General features: G+C 50.8%; 1 protein-coding gene and 1 long non-coding RNA gene across 2 annotated transcripts in view; both read right to left on the minus strand.

The window, feature by feature from the left end:
- ndrg2 (NDRG family member 2) overlaps positions 1–21,429 on the minus strand; it is a 299,077-nt gene that overhangs the window by 2,804 nt on the left and 274,844 nt on the right. Inside the window, exons 14-15 of the mRNA XM_041180787.1 lie at positions 3,691–3,738; positions 1,353–1,467 (exon numbers count right to left, since the gene is read on the minus strand). Coding sequence (XP_041036721.1) covers positions 1,353–1,467; positions 3,691–3,738 — 163 coding nt within the window. The remainder of the gene's footprint in view (positions 1–1,352; positions 1,468–3,690; positions 3,739–21,429) is intronic.
- On the minus strand, positions 5,301–10,002 carry LOC121273641. Its single transcript, XR_005942050.1, has 3 exons — positions 9,931–10,002; positions 8,127–8,230; positions 5,301–5,356 (listed from the first exon to the last, which is right to left on the minus strand). It is a non-coding gene; the product is annotated as an uncharacterized LOC121273641 (long non-coding RNA).

The following is a 21,429-nucleotide window of genomic DNA, read 5'->3' on the forward strand; positions in this document are numbered from 1 at the left end:
GGGAGGGGGAGCAACGTGGTCCAAACTCCATTTCCAATAGCAGTCACCCCAATGGTGATGGGGAGCATGAGCACCGATCCCTCCCCCGACCCCACTCCGCTGTCGCTAAATGGCCAGACCGCCTGTCTGACGCCCAGCGCTGGAGGGACGGCAGGAATCGCCTCCCAGTGAATTGGCGGGGTGGCCCGAAGCCACCGTTCTCGGTCCCCGCCCTGAACTCCGCTCCCTGGACACCCACTCCGTCCCTTCTCTCTCTCCCTGGCAGCGGTCTCCCGAGATCAAAGGCAGCCTGTTCACCACCTCGCCCTTACGCGTGACCCCCGACACGGGTTTCCGACCTCGTCTCCCGCCCCCAACCACCGTCTCGGCTGTTCCGCCGCAGAAACCCTCGCCCGTGCCTTCGTCACCTCCCAGGGACTCGACTACCCCAACGCACGCCCGGCTGCTATTCCCGCGTTCCCGCCCTCCGTGAACTTCAGCCCGTCTGAAACTCCCCTCCCCACACCCCCACCACCCCCCCCCACCAAGCCCGCGGGTCCGAACTCGTACCGAGTCCCGTTCTCTCCTGCCTTTCCCCCCCCACCGCCAAGTCCGGTCAAGCGATGCCCAGACTTTGAAATTCTCACCCTTGTTTTCCAATCCCTCTGTGGCCCGGCCTCCTCTTCCCCCCACCCCCAAACCTCTTCCCCCCACCCCCAAACCCTTCCCTCCACCTCCAAACCCCTTCCCCCCCCCAACCCCCCCCCGCCCCTCCCCCCACCCCCCTCCCTTCCCCTTCCATAAGCCGCCCCTTACCGCCAACCTCTGCCAGTGGGCTGTGGGTCAGCTGACCCTCGTACACACCCAGCACCCCACCACCCCCCCGCCTCCCTGCCCCCCCCCCACCCCACCTCACGCCACTCAGCGTCACATACACTTCGTTTCACCCTCGCTCTGGCGAGGCCCACCCCGCCTAGGAGAGGCGCTACACCAATGCAAGGTGGCCGCTCTTCGATCAACCTCAGCACCAACCCCCCACCCCACCACCACTCGCCCCCTCCAAACGCCCCCTCAAACCACCCCCCCGCCATCACCAACCAACCCCACTCCGACCAACCCTACAGGATACTGAAGACCCATTGTAGACCCTGACCCACCCACCCCCCCCCGCCCCACCCCCCACCCCATCCGCCGACTGGGACCAGCTCACGTCAACACCGGGCGAGTGAACTGAATCTGGGATCTTCCTGTGCAGCGTACGGGCCTCAGTCCTGCCTGCTTTTTTTTTCTGGAAGACAAATCCCACAGCAGGAATAGCGTGGAGCGCGTTTGCACTGTAAAAAAGGGGCAGACCACATACATCCCATACTTACTGTATCCCATCCCTTGCACAAAGTATTTGAAGGCTTCAGTAAGTTTCCCTGGCTGTTGGGAGAGAGGGAGAGAGAGAGAGAGAGAGAGAGAGAATGAGGAGGGAGGCATGAGAATCTGAGAATTCCAAGGTGGACGCAACGCCAATTTCCTTTCGACCCAACCCTCTTGCCTCCGGGTAGGGGGAGGAGCCGATCTGCCCAGGCTTCGGGGCAGTACCGCTCCCCGGCCACAGGGAGGGGCTGCGGTACCCCGCTTCCGTCAGAAGGGGGTGCTGCTGAGGGGGGGGGGGGGGGGGGGGGTGGGTGGGGGAGAGACAGGGCAGGAAGAGGCCATCACTCCGCCCTGTCCCGCCCTTCTCCAGGTTTGGTGGGGTGGGGGGGGGGGGGGGGGGGGGGTCTTGACCCCGAGGCCTAGGGTGGGGTGGGGTCCAAAGGTCAGGGCCTTGACCCGCTGCCCCGCCCTTCCCACCTCCCCCCTCCCCACAAAGAAAGAAGTGATGTTCCCCCCCCCCCCAACTCCCACCCACCCCCACCCCGAGGTCTCAGAGGGAGAAAGGTCAGCACCTCGGCCGCTGAGTCGCCCGACTCCCAATCGGAGAGAGAGACCTCCGTCCACCTTTGACCCCGGATCCCAGAGGTCGAAAGGTCAGGAGCGATCGCACCGTCTCGTCACATTCCCTCATCAGAGTGACCTTCATTTCCCCGCCCCCTACCGCACCACCTCCCCCCGCCCCCCCCCCCCACCACCCACACCCCGTCTCCACCATCACCACGCCCTCGCCCCCTCGCCCACATCCCAATGGGGATTCTCTCGGCCGATTCCCGGGATGAAGGTGGGGGGTTTGTCTCATGTCCCAAGGTTGGTGCCGGTACCCTGCACCATGAGATGCCCCATCCCCATGGCGGGGGGGGGGGGGGGGGGGGGGGGTTTGACATGGATGCTGAGAGGGTGCCCCCCCTCGGGGGGCCCCTAGGACGAGGGAGGGGGCCAGTTTCATAAGGTGGGGCACGTTCAGGCGATGGTGTCTCTGGTTGGGGGGGGGGGCGGTGGTGGAGATTCTCTACCACAGCGTCCTCATGAGGGAGTTAGACAGATCGACCGACGACCAGGAGCATGGGGGAGGAAAGGAGGGGAGGGACAGGCAGAAAAGTGAGAGTCACACAATCCGATCGATCCGGTTATGAGAGGGGAGGGAAAGCAGCCTCGAGGGGCCAGATGCCCCCCTCCTACCACGATTTGACCCAAGACCACCGCCCCCCCCCCCCCCCCCAGATGGACACGGCACGTGTAGCCCAGCCGACCCACGCCGACGGTACCGTCTTCGGACCTCTTGGGGGGAGGGAGGGGGGTGCACCTGAGGGAAATGGTCAGCCCCTGTCCAATTGCACACGAGACGTGATGATCGATTGCCAAACCCCACGCAGAAAAGACTATCCCCCGACCCCAACCCCCCCCCCCCCCCCTCGCGGGGGGGATCAGGACCCGGGGGTTACCCCGGGAGCCAAGAGGCACCCAAGCTAAGAGAGCCGTTCCTCCCGAATGGCCTCCCCTCCTCTGTGCGAACGACGAGGAAGAAATTGACCACCCCCCGAAATGGCCCCCACATGGAGCAACGTTCCTCCGGTTCCAATGACGAGTTGGAATCCGCCAATGGGAACCCAGATATTGGCCCCAAACAGTCAGAAACCAGAAAAAGGGAAAAGCCCACACTCCCCCCCCAACCCCAGTTCCCGTTCCACCCCCCCAACACTCCCCCTCCAACTCCCCCCTGTTCAAACCCCCACATTCCCTTCCACCCTTCACACACTCCCTCTCCACCCTCTTCACACCCCCACACTGGATCCCAATGACCCACACTCCCTTCCAACTTCCCTCCCACAAACCCCAACACTCCCCCCTCCAACCTCCCCCCCCCCCACCCCTTAAATCCCACATGGACCCTCTCCCCTTCCCCAACACTCCCCCCTCCAACCTCCCATGGACCCAAACCCTTCCACACTCTCCCTGTCCACCCCCCAATGGACTCCCCCCTCCATTCCTCCCACCCTCTTCAATCCCATGGACCCAAACCCTTCCCGTCCACTCCCACTGTACGCAATCCCTGGATCCAAACCCCTTCCCATTCACTCCCACTGTACACCCCCCACACCCTTCCCTCTCCCCCCCCCACACACTCCCCTGTCCACCCCCCACCACTCTCCCTCCCACCACCCCGCTGTGGCCCAAACAGTCCCCCTCCAACCCCGGCAGTGGTGGACCCACCCTCTTGAAGGGTGTCAGACGGTCCCTTGTGGAAGCCAGGGAGCTGGAGCCCCTCGCATTAAAAGCAGCCCTTACCTTGAGAAAGGAGGTCTGGGTCGGATCGAGCTTGGCATTGCATTCCACCTACCCACACACCCCCTCCCCCCTCAACCCCCCCAAACCCCCGTCTACCCCCCTCAAGCATCCTACACCCCTCCACCCGCTCAACCCTCCACACCCCCTCATGTGCCCCCACCCCCCTCAAACCCCCCACACCCCCTCCTACCCCCCTCAAGTGCCCCCATGCCCACTCACCCCCTCACACACAACCCCCCCCACACACCCCCCTAACCCCCCCAAACCGCCACACCCCCCCACCTCCCTCAAGTGCCCCCACACCCCCTCCTACCCCCTTCAAGCGCCCCCCCACCCCCTCAACCCCCCCAACACCCTACTCCCCTCAAGCGCCCGCACACCCCCTCATACCCCCTCAAGCACCTACATGCCCCCTCCTAACCCCCTCAAGCACCTCCACACCCCTTCCTACACCCTTCAACCCGCTACACTGCCTCTTACCCCACTCAAGCACCCCCACACCCCTTCCTACCCCTTTCCATCCCAGACCTTCACACAACCCCTCACCAGTTGTACCAAACCAGCACAGAGGTTCAAGAAGGCAGCTCACCACCATCACCACAACCACCAAGACCACCACAACCACAACACAACCGCCACCACCACCACCACAACCACCACCACCACAACCACCACCACCACAACCAACACAACCACAACCAACACAACCACAACCACCACCACCACAACCAAGACCATCACAACCACAACACAACCACCACAACCACGACCACCACCACAACCATGACCACCACAACCACGACCACCACAACCACGACCACCACCACAACCACGACCACCACAACCACGACCACCACAACCACGACCACCACAACCACGACCACCACAACCACGACCACCACGACCACCACAACCACGACCACCACAACCACGACCACCACAACCACGACCACCACAACCACCACAACCACGACCACCACAACCACGACCACCACAACCACGACCACCACAACCACGACCACCACAACCACGACCACCACAACCACGACCACCACAACCACCACAACCACCACAACCACGACCACCACAACCACGACCACCACAACCACCACAACCACAACCACCACAGCCACCATCACCACAGCCACCAGCACAGCCACCAGCACAACCACCAGCACCACAACCACCATCACCACCACAACCACAACCACCCCCAACTCCTCGAGGAGGCAATTAAATGGTGGGGGCCAGGGCGGGGAGGGGGCAACAGATGCCAGGGCCTCACCAGCAGCACCCACGTCCCCACGAAAGAATAAGGGGGGAAGAGAGAAACATAAAACCACATGAAGCCTCTGACTCGTTTAGGACCCCGACTCCGGGGCCCATTGGAGATTCAGGTGGGGGGGGGGCGAGAGAATAATAACAACCCCCAACCCTGCATCCCCCGCCCCCCCACCCCCAACGTTTTGACGGAGGGAGGTTGTGAAACAGTCGGAAGGTGCGCAGGGAGACGCACAGGCGAACTCGACGGAGAGACACGGGCGGACAGGCAAGGCCGGCGGGCACGGGCGCGCTGGGGGCAGGGAGAAAGATTTACAAAGCTGAGCGCCTCTGTCCTTACTTCAGAGTTCCCGCCCCAGCTCGGTCGATCTCCAGGTCCCGTCGGCTGTGGGGAGAGAAACGATGGGTTAACAACGCATGTTCTGTGCAGATGAAGCACCGGGATTTTATCTCCTGCGGGATGGAGTTGGAAAGCAGGGAAGTTATTTATTGCCCCACCACCGCCAACCGCACCCCCCCCCCCCAATTTCCCCCCTTGAGAAGGTGGCGATGGGTGAGCCACCTTCTCGAGCCGCTGCGGTCCCCTGTGGTGTAGGTACACCCACTGTGCTGTTAGGAAGGGAGTTCCCAGGATTTTGACCCGGCGACAGTGAAGGAACGGCTGATATATTCCCAAGTCGGGATGGCGAGCGGCTCGGAGGGGAACTTCCGGGTGGTGGTGTTCCCCGTGCGTCTGCTGCCCTCGTCCTTCTAGATGGTAGAGGTCGTGGGTTTGGAAGGTGCTGTCGAAGGAGCCTCGGTGAGTTGCTGCGGTGCATCTTGTAGATGGTACACACACTGCTGCTACTGTGCGTCGGTGGTGGAGGGAGTGAATGTTTGTGGATGGGGTGCCAATCGAGCGGGGGCTGATTTGTCCCGGACGGTGTCGAGCTTCTTGAGTGTCGTGGGAGCCGCCCTCACCCGGGCGAGTCGAATCTTGAGGGATAAAAATGGCACGGCCCATCTCGTTCGACACCCCCCTCTCCCCGCACCCCCCCCCCCCCACCCCCCACCACCCCCCACCCCCATCATCCCATAAGCCAAGTGGTTGGCTGATAAGCCTCTCATCAATTCATCTACAGCCAACTCCAGGCAAGAGGCCAGGATTGCAAAGGTGTGTGTAATGGCGGCCTGGTGGTGATGTCACTGGACTAGTAATCCAGTAGGCCCCAGGCTAACCCTCTGGAGGGGACACGGGTTCAAATCCACCCCCCACGGCAGCCGGCGGGACTTATATCTTTGGGATTGACAGCTACTTAACAATGGTGACCCTAATTAACTATATCATCGATTATACTTTATTAAAAAAAAACCCATCTGGTTCACTCGTGTCCCCTTTTGGGGGGAAGGGGGAAATCTGCTGTCCTTTACCCCGGTGCGGCCTACACGTAACTCCAGACCACCCACCCCCTCTCTCCCCACCCCCCCCCCCCCCGACACACACACACATACACAGCGATGTGGTTGACTCCTAACTGCCACCTCCCCACCACCCCCCCCCACTCTCCGAAATAGCCGAGCGAGCCCATTCGGCTCGAGGGGCAATCGGTGGTGGGGGTGGGGGAGTGGGGGGGGTGGGGATAACACCGAGGTGAGCGCCAACAGCGGCCGGTGAGGCCCATCAATCTGGCAGAAGGCGCCCGCCGGTGCCAGCCGCAAACTCGCTGGTCTTCCCGGCGCCAAGAGCTTTCCCCCGACCGAGCGCTGCAGGCCTGGGGCCTACGCGCCGAGGAGAGCCCGCTGAAGCTTGGGGGGTGGGGGGGGGGGGGGTGCGGCCGCTGTGGAGGGCAAAGGTCAGCGCCTAAGGCCTTTCGGTCAGAGTAGGCCGAGGGGGCTGGAAACCACGTGGAACCACATCCCACCCCCACCGTCCACTCGAGCCGCATGCCCGACAGGGGGTGAATATCAAGGGCACTCTGGTTGTACTGAGGGCACCTCAGAGCGGGACTTGCCGCAGAGAGACACATTGAACTTCGCCGTCATTTCCCGTCACCTTCAGTTTGAAATCGCTTCGCAGTGTGCTTTTAGATACATATTTCTTTGTTCGTTCGTGGGGATGAGGGCCTCGCTGGGCCAGGCCAGCGTTTATCGCCCGTCCCTAATTGCCCTTGTCCAGAGAGGCATTTAAGCGTCAGCCACTTTGCTGTGGGTCTGGAGTGAATAAATATCTGAAATTGTAAGTCTAATGACCGCCATGAAACCAATGTCGAGTGTCGTAAAAACTCATTTTTGTTTTGGTCATTGGATGTGAGTGTCGCTGGCTGGGCCAGCGCTTATTGCCCCTCGTTCAGGGGGCATTTAAGGAGTCGACCACATCGCTGTGGGGTTCTGGAGTCAAGTGTAGGCCAGACTGGGTAAGGGCGGCAGATTTCCCACTTCCCCAAAAGGGGGCACTAGTGGATGTTGTAGGTAGGTGGTGATGTAGCGTGGTATCATCTCTGATCTAGTAACCCAGAGACCCCAGGGTGAATGCTCTTGAGGGACTCGGGTTCGAATCCCACCCACTGGCAGATGGTAGAATTTGAATTCAATTAAAAAAAAGCTGGAATTAAAAGTCTGAGGGCGATTACGAAACCATAGTCGATCGTCGTTTAAAAAAAACCCCATCTGGTTCACTAATGTCCCCCCTTTAGGGAAGGGGAAATCTGCCGTCCTTACCCGGTCTGGCCTACACGTGACTCCAGACCCCCACAGCGGTGTGGTCGACTCTTTAAAAGCCCCCTGAATGAGGGGCAATAAGTGCTGGCCCAGCCAGCGACACCCACATCCAATGACCAAAACAAAAATGAGTTTTTACGACACTCGACATTGGTTTCATTAGACTTACAATTTCAGATATTTGTTCAATTCAAGTTCCACCGTCTGCCGTGGTTGGGATTTGAACCGGGGTCCCCCAGGACGTTACCCTGTGGGTCTCTGGATCTATCGTCCAGCGACAATACCAATAAGCCACCGTCTCCCCCTGTATCTTACGAATCATTATATCTTGCGTGTATTTGTGAGAAAAAGGAATTAAGGATGGGCAACAAATGCTGGCCTTGCCCTACATGCCCCCTCCCCCCCCACAAATCCCACCACCACCCCCCCCACACTCCCCCCAACTTTCTGCGGCTCACCTGTTGTAGCTGTTCCAGTACAGCTCGATGTTGCTCAGGATGTTGCCTTCTGTCATGTGCTGCCTGTAGATGCCGATCAGCTCCGAGTTGTTTGAGAGTTCCTCCTGCGTTCCAGGCAAACGGAATGGGAAGGGAAGGGGGTTAAGTTGGCTTTCCCGCAACCGGCACTTGGCAGAGGCGGCGCGCCACAAGAAGAGGCGCGAAACAGACACGGCGCCACGAGCTGTTCCCGCCGTCTCTGCACTGCCTCCTGTATGGTTTCAGGCCTCGCCATTTTAAGGAAGGACGTAGACCCGTTCAGGGAGCCGCTCGGAGGAGGGTTCGTTCGGCCGATTCCCGGGGTGAACGGTGGGGGGGTTTGTCTCATGGGGAAAGGTTGAGCAGGTCGGGGCCGGTACCCATTGGGGTTTAGAAGAACGAGAGGGGATCCTATTGAGACAGATAAGATCCTGAGGCGGGGGGGGAGAGGGGGTTTGACAGGGTGGATGCTGAGAGGATGTTTCCCCCCTTGTTGGGGTGGGAGGGAATCTAGAACGAGGGGGGGGGCACAGTTTAAAAATAAGGTGGGGGTGGGTCTCCTGTTGAAGAGGGAGACGAGGAGGAATTTCTTCTCTCATGGAGGGGGGTGGGGGGGCCAGTCTGTGGGATTCTCTCTCCCTTCCCCCCCACCCTCAGAGAGCGGCGGAGGCCGGGTCACTGAATATATCCGAGGCTGAGTTAGACAGAGTTTCGATCGACGAGGGAGTCGAGGGTGAGGGAGGGAGGAGAGGAAGGGTGGGTGAGGGACAGGCAGGAAAGTGAGAGTCGAGGCCACAGTCAGATCATCCACGGTCTTATCGAATGACGGAGCAGGCTCGAGGGGCCGAATGGCCTCCTCCTGCTCCTGTTCTTTGTGGCCTGATGAGGAAGAGGAGGAGGCAGTTCAGCTGCGTGAGCCTTTCCTGCCATCCAATGAGATCGGGGCCGATGTGTGATCCAGCTGCATAAACCCGCACTTGCCCTCTTTAGCAGAGAAACAAGGGGAGAGTCTGCGAATCAGAGAGCAGTCCGGACCTGGAGCTTGCTTACCATGTGGAGTGTTTAAGGCAAACGCATGAGACGCTTGCATTATGGAAACGAGATGAGGTTGTGAGAGGAAAAGGGGCTGGAAAATTCAGATTATCATTCGGGCTGGCAGTGTGGCTCACTTACACGTGCTAGAAGCTACGTCTATTCACGCACCAGGCAACTGCCCTTTGCAAAAAGAAAGAGCACGTCCACCCATTGTGCCTTTTTCAACGAAACCACAGCAGGGGAGACAGCCATTCCCTGGTTCATTCCCCACGACAGTGCCCCGACCAATAGGAGTCAACCTGTCTAATCTGAGTTTGAACAAAAGCTTGGCAGTTAACTGTTCCCTGGCGCATCTTCCGCGACAATGCCTCTGCCAAAAAGAGTCCTCTTGCCGACCAATCGGCACCCTTTCATCGGGCAGTATAGATTGTTGTTCTCTTCTGAAATTTGGTATTCTTGTGAATCTGTCCTGATGAGTGCAAGACAAAAAGCTTGGACAGCTTGTCTCTTTTTTCTTGAGCAATGCTCAATTTCTGTAGCGCCAAAAAACTACCTGAATAGAAAAATAGGCTAAAAGGAGGGAGATGGAAGGGGAGGAGATTCTCGTGGCATGCAGACGTCAGTACAGAACAGACGGATCGAATGGACCGTTTCTGGTGCTGTGTACTCTCTGTAACTCTATCACATCTGTATAGAGGTGCTAATCGAAAAATTCATGCAGGTACAACGGGCACTAGACTGGCCGACTCACCTGGCTGAACAGGTGAGCAAGGATCACATCGCTGAGCGAGCTGGTCAGACCGGTGATCTGAACAAGGGAGAGACACAAGAAATTAAACTCAATCAGACTCCGGCCTGTCATTCACTCCCGGGTATCTGTTATTCTATATACAAACCACCCGAACCCCTCGATTAGATTCCAGTCTGTAACTCACTCCCGGGTATCTGTTATTCTATATATAAACCACCCGAACCCCTTGATTAGATTCCAGTCTGTAACTCACTCCCGGGTATCTGTTATTCTATATGTAAACCTCCCGAACCGCTCGATTAGATTCCAGTCTGTAACTCACTCCCGGGCATCTGTTATTCTATATGTAAACCACCCGAACCCCTCGATTAGATTCCAGTCTGTAACTCACCCCTGGCTATCTGTTATTCTATATATAAACCACCCGAACCCCTCGATTAGATTCCAGTCTGTAACTCACCCCTGGGTATCTGTTATTGTATATATAAACCACCCGAACCCCTCGATTAGATTCCAGTCTGTAACTCACTCCCGGGTATCTGTTATTCTATATATAAACCTCCCGAACCCCTCGATTAGATTCCAGTCTGTAACTCAGTCCCGGGTATCTGTTATTCTATATGTAAACCTCCCGAACCCCTCGATTAGTTTCCAGTCTGTAACTCACTCTCGGGTATCTGTTATTCTATATATAAACCAACCAAACCTCTCGATTAGATTCCAGTCTGTAACTCACTCCCGGGTATCTGTTATTCTATATATAAACCAACCGAACCCCTCGATTAGATTCCAGTCTGTAACTCACCCCTGGGTATCTGTTATTCTATATATAAACCACCCGAACCCCTCGATTAGATTCCAGTCTGTAACTCACTCCCGGGTATCTGTTATTCTATATATAAACCTCCCGAACCGCTCGATTAGATTCCAGTCTGTAACTCACTCCCGGGTATCTGTTATTCTATATATAAACCACCCGAACCCCTTGATTAGATTCCAGTCTGTAACTCATTCCCGGGTATCTGCTATTCTATATATAAACCACCCAAACCCCTCGATTAGATTCCAGTCTGTAACTCACTCCCGGGTATCTGTTATTCTATATATAAACCTCCCGAACCCCTCGATTAGATTCCAGTCTGTAACTCACTCCCGGGTATCTGTTATTCTATATATAAACCACCCAAAGCTCTCGATTAGATTCCAGTCTGTAACTCACTCCCGGGTATCTGTTATTCTATATATAAACCACCCGAACCCCTTGATTAGATTCCAGTCTGTCACTCACCCCTGGGTATCTGTTATTTTATAGATAAACCACCCGAAACCCTCGATTAGATTCCAGCCTGTAACTCACTCCCGGGTATCTGTTATTCTATATATAAACCACCCGAACCCCTCGATTAGATTCCAGTCTGTAACTCACTCTCGGGTATCTGTTATTCTATATATAAACCACCTAAACCTCTCGATTAGATTCCAGTCTGTAACGCACTCCCGGGTATCTGTTATTCTATATATAAACCACCCGAACCCCTCGATTAGATTCCAGTCTGTAACTCACCCCTGGGTATCTGATATTCTATATATAAACCACCCGAACCCCTCGATTAGATTCCAGTCTGTAACTCACCCCTGGGTATCTGTTATTCTATATATAAACCACCCGAACCCCTCGATTAGATTCCAGTCTGTAACTCACTCCCGGGTATCTGTTATTCTATATATAAACCACCCGAACCCCTTGATTAGATTCCAGTCTGTAACTCACTCCCGGGTATCTGTTATTCTATATGTAAACCTCCCGAACCGCTCGATTAGATTCCAGTCTGTAACTCACTCCCGGGCATCTGTTATTCTATATGTAAACCACCCGAACCCCTCGATTAGATTCCAGTCTGTCACTCACCCCTGGGTATCTGTTATTTTATATATAAACCACCCGAACCCCTCGATTAGATTCCAGCCTGTAACTCACTCCCGGGTATCTGTTATTCTATATGTTAACCACCCGAACCCCTCGATTAGATTCCAGTCTGTAACTCACTCTCGGGTATCTGTTATTCTATATATAAACCACCTAAACCTCTCGATTAGATTCCAGTCTGTAACTCACTCCCGGGTATCTGTTATTCTATATATAAACCATCCGAACCCCTCGATTAGATTCCAGTCTGTAACTCACCCCTGGGTATCTGTTATTCTATATATAAACCACCCGAACCCCTCGATTAGATTCCAGTCTGTAACTCACTCAGGGGTATCTGTTATTCTATATATAAACCACCTGAAACCCCTTGATTAGATTCCAGTCTGTAACTCACTCCCGGGTATCTGTTATTCTATATGTAAACCTCCCGAACCGCTCGATTAGATTCCAGTCTGTAACTCACTCCCGGGCATCTGTTATTCTATATGTAAACCACCCGAACCCCTCGATTAGATTCCAGTCTGTAACTCACCCCTGGGTATCTGTTATTCTATATATAAACCACCCGAACCCCTCGATTAGATTCCAGTCTGTAACACACCCCTGGGTATCTGTTATTCTATATATAAACCACCCGAACCCCTCGATTAGATTCCAGTCTGTAACTCACTCCCGGGTATCTGTTATTCTATATATAAACCTCCCGAACCCCTCGATTAGATTCCAGTCTGTAACTCAGTCCCGGGTATCTGTTATTCTATATGTAAACCTCCCGAACCCCTCGATTAGTTTCCAGTCTGTAACTCACTCTCGGGTATCTGTTATTCTATATATAAACCACCCAAACCTCTCGATTAGATTCCAGTCTGTAACTCACTCCCGGGTATCTGTTATTCTATATATAAACCACCCGAACCCCTCGATTAGATTCCAGTCTGTAACTCACCCCTGGGTATCTGTTATTCTATATATAAACCACCCGAACCCCTCGATTAGATTCCAGTCTGTAACTCACTCCCGGGTATCTGTTATTCTAGATATAAACCTCCCGAACCCCTCGATTAGATTCCAGTCTGTAACTCACTCCCGGGTATCTGTTATTCTATATATAAACCACCCGAACCCCTTGATTAGATTCCAGTCTGTAACTCACTCCCGGGTATCTGCTATTCTATATATAAACCACCCAAACCCCTCGATTAGATTCCAGTCTGTAACTCACTCCCGGGTATCTGTTATTCTATATATAAACCTCCCGAACCCCTCGATTAGATTCCAGTCTGTAACTCACTCCCGGGTATCTGTTATTCTATATATAAACCACCCAAAGCTCTCGATTAGATTCCAGTCTGTAACTCACTCCCGGGTATCTGTTATTCTATATATAAACCACCCGAACCCCTTGATTAGATTCCAGTCTGTAACTCACTCCCGGGTATCTGTTATTCTATATGTAAACCACCCGAACCCCTCGATTAGATTCCAGCCTGTAACTCACTCCCGGGTATCTGTTATTCTATATATAAACCACCCGAACCCCTCGATTAGATTCCAGTCTGTAACTCACTCTCGGGTATCTGTTATTCTATATATAAACCACCTAAACCTCTCGATTAGATTCCAGTCTGTAACGCACTCCCGGGTATCTGTTATTCTATATATAAACCACCCGAACCCCTCGATTAGATTCCAGTCTGTAACTCACCCCTGGGTATCTGTTATTCTATATATAAACCACCCGAACCCCTCGATTAGATTCCAGTCTGTAACTCACCCCTGGGTATCTATTATTCTATATATAAACCACCCGAACCCCTCGATTAGATTCCAGTCTGTAAATCACTCCCGGGTATCTGTTATTCTATATATAAACCACCCGAACCCCTTGATTAGATTCCAGTCTGTAACTCACTCCCAGGTATCTGTTATTCTATTTGTAAACCTCCCGAACCGCTCGATTAGATTCCAGTCTGTAACTCACTCCCGGGCATCTGTTATTCTATATGTAAACCACCCGAACCCCTCGATTAGATTCCAGCCTGTAACTCACTCCCGGGTATCTGTTATTCTATATATAAACCACCCGAACCCCTCGATTAGATTCCAGTCTGTAACTCACTCTCGGGTATCTGTTATTCTATATATAAACCACCTAAACCTCTCGATTAGATTCCAGTCTGTAACTCACTCCCGGGTATCTGTTATTCTATATATAAACCACCTGAACCCCTCGATTAGATTCCAGTCTGTAACTCACCCCTGGGTATCTGTTATTCTATATATAAACCACCCGAACCCCTCGATTAGATTCCAGTCTGTAACTCACCCCTGGGTATCTGTTATTCTATATATAAACCACCCGAACCCCTCGATTAGATTCCAGTCTGTAACTCACTCCCGGGTATCTGTTATTCTATATATAAACCACCCGAACCCCTTGATTAGATTCCAGTCTGTAACTCACTCCCGGGTATCTGTTATTCTATATGTAAACCTCCCGAACCGCTCGATTAGATTCCAGTCTGTAACTCACTCCCGGGCATCTGTTATTCTATATGTAAACCACCCGAACCCCTCGATTAGATTCCAGTCTGTAACTCACCCCTGGGTATCTGTTATTCTATATATAAACCACCCGAACCCCTCGATTAGATTCCAGTCTGTAACTCACCCCTGGGTATCTGTTATTCTATATATAAACCACCCGAACCCCTCGATTAGATTCCAGTCTGTAACTCACTCCCGGGTATCTGTTATTCTATATATAAACCTCCCGAACCCCTCGATTAGATTCCAGTCTGTAACGCAGTCCCGGGTATCTGTTATTCTATATGTAAACCTCCCGAACCCCTCGATTAGTTTCCAGTCTGTAACTCACTCTCGGGTATCTGTTATTCTATATATAAACCACCCAAACCTCTCGATTAGATTCCAGTCTGTAACTCACTCCCGGGTATCTGTTATTCTATATATAAACCACCCGAACCCCTCGATTAGATTCCAGTCTGTAACTCACCCCTGGGTATCTGTTATTCTATATATAAACCACCCGAACCCCTCGATTAGATTCCAGTCTGTAACTCACTCCCGGCTATCTGTTATTCTATATATAAACCTCCCAAACCCCTCGGTTAGATTCCAGTCTGTAACTCACTCCCGGGTATCTGTTATTCTATATATAAACCACCCGAACCCCTTGATTAGATTCCAGTCTGTAACTCACTCCCGGGTATCTGCTATTCTATATATAAACCACCCAAACCCCTCGATTAGATTCCAGTCTGTAACTCACTCCCGGGTATCTGTTATTCTATATATAAACCTCCCGAACCCCTCGATTAGATTCCAGTCTGTAACTCACTCCCGGGTATCTGTTATTCTATATATAAACCACCCAAAGCTCTCGATTAGATTCCAGTCTGTAACTCACTCCCGGGTATCTGTTATTCTATATATAAACCACCCGAACCCCTTGATTAGATTCCAGTCTGTCACTCACCCCTGGGTATCTGTTATTTTATATATAAACCACCCGAACCCCTCGATTAGATTCCAGCCTGTAACTCACTCCCGGGTATCTGTTATTCTATATATAAACCACCCGAACCCCTCGATTAGATTCCAGTCTGTAACTCACTCTCGGGTATCTGTTATTCTATATATAAACCACCTAAACCTCTCGATTAGATTCCAGTCTGTAACTCACCCCTGGGTATCTGTTATTCTATATATAAACCACCCGAACCCCTCGATTAGATTCCAGTCTGTAACTCACTCCCGGGTATCTGTTATTCTATATATAAACCACCCGAACCCCTTGATTAGATTCCAGTCTGTAACTCACTCCCGGGTATCTGTTATTCTATATGTAAACCTCCCGAACCGCTCGATTAGATTCCAGTCTGTAACTCACTCCCGGGCATCTGTTATTCTATATGTAAACCGCCCGAACCCCTCGATTAGATTCCAGTCTGTAACTCACCCCTGGGTATCTGTTATTCTATATATAAACCACCCGAACCCCTCTATTAGATTCCAGTCTGTAACTCACCCCTGGGTTTCTGTTATTCTATATATAAACCAGCCGAACCCCTCGATTAGATTCCAGTCTGTAACTCACTCCCGGGTATCTGTTATTCTATATATAAACCTCCCCGAACCCCTCGATTAGATTCCAGTCTGTAACTCAGTCCCGGGTATCTGTTATTCTATATGTAAACCTCCCGAACCCCTCGATTAGTTTCCAGTCTGTAACTCACTCTCGGGTATCTGTTATTCTATATATAAACCACCCAAACCTCTCGATTAGATTCCAGTCTGTAACTCACTCCCGGGTATCTGTTATTCTATATATAAACCACCCAAACCCCTCGATTAGATTCCAGTCTGTAACTCACTCCCGGGTATCTGTTATTCTATATATAAACCTCCCGAACCCCTCGATTAGATTCCAGTCTGTAACTCACTCCCGGGTATCTGTTATTCTATATATAAACCACCCAAAGCTCTCGATTAGATTCCAGTCTGTAACTCACTCCCGGGTATCTGTTATTCTATATATAAACCACCCGAACCCCTTGATTAGATTCCAGTCTGTCACTCACCCCTGGGTATCTGTTATTCTATATATAAAACACCCGAACCCCTCGATTAGTTTCCAGTCTGTAACTCACTCTCGGGTATCTGTTATTCTATATATAAACCATCCAAACCTCTCGATTAGATTCCAGTCTGTAACTCACTCCCGGGTATCTGTTATTCTATATATAAACCACCCGAACCCCTCGATTAGATTCCAGTCTGTAACTCACCCCTGGGTATCTGTTATTCTATATATAAACCACCCGAACCCCTTGATTAGATTCCAGTCTGTCACTCACCCCTGGGTATCTGTTATTTTATATATAAACCACCCGAACCCCTCGATTAGATTCCAGCCTGTAACTCACTCCCGGGTATCTGTTATTCTATATATAAACCACCCGAACCCCTCGATTAGATTCCAGTCTGTAACTCACTCTCGGGTATCTGTTATTCTATATATAAACCACCTAAACCTCTCGATTAGATTCCAGTCTGTAACTCACCCCTGGGTATCTGTTATTCTATATATAAACCACCCGAACCCCTCGATTAGATTCCAGTCTGTAACTCACTCCCGGGTATCTGTTATTCTATATATAAACCTCCCGAACCCCTCGATTAGATTCCAGTCTGTAACTCAGTCCCGGGTATCTGTTATTCTATATGTAAACCTCCCGAACCCCTCGATTAGTTTCCAGTCTGTAACTCACTCTCGGGTATCTGTTATTCTATATATAAACCACCCAAACCTCTCGATTAGATTCCAGTCTGTAACTCACTCCCGGGTATCTGTTATTCTATATATAAACCACCCGAACCCCTCGATTAGATTCCAGTCTGTAACTCACCCCTGGGTATCTGTTATTCTATATATAAACCACCCGAACCCCTCGATTAGATTCCAGTCTGTAACTCACCCCTGGGTATCTGTTATTCTATATATAAACCACCCGAACCCCTCGATTAGATTCCAGTCTGTAACTCACTCCCGGGTATCTGTTATTCCATATATAAACCACCCGAACCCCTTGATTAGATTCCAGTCTGTAACTCACTCCCGGGTATCTGTTATTCTATATGTAAACCTCCCGAACCGCTCGATTAGATTCCAGTCTGTAACTCACTCCCGGGCATCTGTTATTCTATATGTAAACCACCCGAACCCCTTGATTAGATTCCAGTCTGTCACTCACCCCTGGGTATGTTATTTTATATATAAACCACCCGAACCCCTCGATAAGATTCCAGCCTGTAACTCACTCCCGGGTATCTGTTATTCTATATATAAACCACCCGAACCCCTCGATTAGATTCCAGTCTGTAACTCACTCTCGGGTATCTGTTATTCTATATATAAACCACCTAAACCTCTCGATTAGATTCCAGTCTGTAACTCACTCCCGGGTATCTGTTATTCTATATATAAACCACCTGAAACCCTCGATTAGATTCCAGTCTCTAACTCACCCCTGGGTATCTGTTATTCTATATATAAACCACCCGAACCCCTCGATTAGATTCCAGTCTGTAACTCACCCCTGGGTATCTGTTATTCTATATATAAACCACCCGAACCCCTCGATTAGATTCCAGTCTGTAACTCACTCCCGGGTATCTGTTATTCTATATATAAACCACCCGAACCCCTTGATTAGATTCCAGTCTGTAACTCACTCCCGGGTATCTGTTATTCTTTCTATAAACCTCCCGAACCGCTCGATTAGATTCCAGTCTGTAACTCACTCCCGGGCATCTGTTATTCTATATGAAAACCACCCGAACCCCTCGATTAGATTCCAGTCTGTAACTCACCCCTGGGTATCTGTTATTCTATATATAAACCACCCGAACCCCTCGATTAGATTCCAGTCTGTAACTCACCCCTGGGTATCTGTTATTCTATATATAAACCACCCGAACCCCTCGATTAGATTCCAGTCTGTAACTCACTCCCGGGTATCTGTTATTCTATATATAAACCTCCCGAACCCCTCGATTAGATTCCAGTCTGTAACTCAGTCCCGGGTATCTGTTATTCTATATGTAAACCTCCCGAACCCCTCGATTAGTTTCCAGTCTGTAACTCACTCTCGGGTATCTGTTATTCTATATATAAACCACCCAAACCTCTCGATTAGATTCCAGTCTGTAACTCACTCCCGGGTATCTGTTATTCTATATATAAACCACCCGAACCCCTCGATTAGATTCCAGTCTGTAACTCACCCCTGGGTATCTGTTATTCTATATATAAACCACCCGAACCCCTCGATTAGATTCCAGTCTGTAACTCACTCCCGGCTATCTGTTATTCTATATATAAACCTCCCAAACCCCTCGGTTAGATTCCAGTCTGTAACTCACTCCCGGGTATCTGTTATTCTATATATAAACCACCCGAACCCCTTGATTAGATTCCAGTCTGTAACTCACTCCCGGGTATCTGCTATTCTATATATAAACCACCCAAACCCCTCGATTAGATTCCAGTCTGTAACTCACTCCCGGGTATCTGTTATTCTATATATAAACCTCCCGAACCCCTCGATTAGATTCCAGTCTGTAACTCACTCCCGGGTATCTGTTATTCTATATATAAACCACCCAAAGCCCTCGATTAGATTCCAGTCTGTAACTCACTCCCGGGTATCTGTTATTCTATATATAAACCACCCGAACCCCTTGATTAGATTCCAGTCTGTCACTCACCCCTGGGTATCTGTTATTTTATATATAAACCACCCGAACCCCTCGATTAGATTCCAGCCTGTAACTCACTCCCGGGTATCTGTTATTCTATATATAAACCACCCGAACCCCTCGATTAGATTCCAGTCTGTAACTCACTCTCGGGTATCTGTTATTCTATATATAAACCACCTAAACCTCTCGATTAGATTCCAGTCTGTAACTCACCCCTGGGTATCTGTTATTCTATATATAAACCACCCGAACCCCTCGATTAGATTCCAGTCTGTAACTCACTCCCGGGTATCTGTTATTCTATATATAAACCACCCGAACCCCTTGATTAGATTCCAGTCTGTAACTCACTCCCGGGTATCTGTTATTCTATATGTAAACCTCCCGAACCCCTCGATTAGTTTCCAGTCTGTAACTCACTCTCGGGTATCTGTTATTCTATATATAAACCACCCAAACCTCTCGATTAGATTCCAGTCTGTAACTCACTCCCGGGTATCTGTTATTCTATATATAAACCACCCGAACCCCTCGATTAGATTCCAGTCTGTAACTCACCCCTGGGTATCTGTTATTCTATATATAAACCACCCGAACCCCTCGATTAGATTCCAGTCTGTAACTCACTCCCGGGTATCTGTTATTCTAGATATAAACCTCCCGAACCCCTCGATTAGATTCCAGTCTGTAACTCACTCCCGGGTATCTGTTATTCTATATATAAACCACCCGAACCCCTTGATTAGATTCCAGTCTGTAACTCACTCCCGGGTATCTGCTATTCTATATATAAACCACCCAAACCCCTCGATTAGATTCCAGTCTGTAACTCACTCCCGGGTATCTGTTATTCTATATATAAACCTCCCGAACCCCTCGATTAGATTCCAGTCTGTAACTCACTCCCGGGTATCTGTTATTCTATATATAAACCACCCAAAGCTCTCGATTAGATTCCAGTCTGTAACTCACTCCCGGGTATCTGTTATTCTATATATAAACCACCCGAACCCCTTGATTAGATTCCAGTCTGTAACTCACTCCCGGGTATCTGTTATTCTATATGTAAGCCACCCGAACCCCTCGATTAGATTCCAGCCTGTAACTCACTCCCGGGTATCTGTTATTCTATATATAAACCACCCGAACCCCTCGATTAGATTCCAGTCTGTAACTCACTCTCGGGTATCTGTTATTCTATATATAAACCACCTAAACCTCTCGATTAGATTCCAGTCTGTAACGCACTCCCGGGTATCTGTTATTCTATATATAAACCACCCGAACCCCTCGATTAGATTCCAGTCTGTAACTCACCCCTGGGTATCTGTTATTCTATATATAAACCACCCGAACCCCTCGATTAGATTCCAGTCTGTAACTCACCCCTGGGTATCTGTTATTCTATATATAAACCACCCGAACCCCTCGATTAGATTCCAGTCTGTAAATCACTCCCGGGTATCTGTTATTCTATATATAAACCACCCGAACCCCTTGATTAGATTCCAGTCTGTAACTCACTCCCAGGTATCTGTTATTCTATTTGTAAACCTCCCGAACCGCTCGATTAGATTCCAGTCTGTAACTCACTCCCGGGCATCTGTTATTCTATATGTAAACCACCCGAACCCCTCGATTAGATTCCAGCCTGTAACTCACTCCCGGGTATCTGTTATTCTATATATAAACCACCCGAACCCCTCGATTAGATTCCAGTCTGTAACTCACTCTCGGGTATCTGTTATTCTATATATAAACCACCTAAACCTCTCGATTAGATTCCAGTCTGTAACTCACTCCCGGGTATCTGTTATTCTATATATAAACCACCTGAACCCCTCGATTAGATTCCAGTCTGTAACTCACCCCTGGGTATCTGTTATTCTATATATAAACCACCCGAACCCCTCGATTAGATTCCAGTCTGTAACTCACCCCTGGGTATCTGTTATTCTATATATAAACCACCCGAACCCCTCGATTAGATTCCAGTCTGTAACTCACTCCCGGGTATCTGTTATTCTATATATAAACCACCCGAACCCCTTGATTAGATTCCAGTCTGTAACTCACTCCCGGGTATCTGTTATTCTATATGTAAACCTCCCGAACCGCTCGATTAGATTCCAGTCTGTAACTCACTCCCGGGCATCTGTTATTCTATATGTAAACCACCCGAACCCCTCGATTAGATTCCAGTCTGTAACTCACCCCTGGGTATCTGTTATTCTATATATAAACCACCCGAACCCCTCGATTAGATTCCAGTCTGTAACTCA

This window comes from Carcharodon carcharias, assembly GCF_017639515.1.
Source record: "Carcharodon carcharias isolate sCarCar2 chromosome 27 unlocalized genomic scaffold, sCarCar2.pri SUPER_27_unloc_1, whole genome shotgun sequence".
Classification (NCBI taxonomy): Eukaryota; Metazoa; Chordata; class Chondrichthyes; order Lamniformes; family Lamnidae; genus Carcharodon; species Carcharodon carcharias.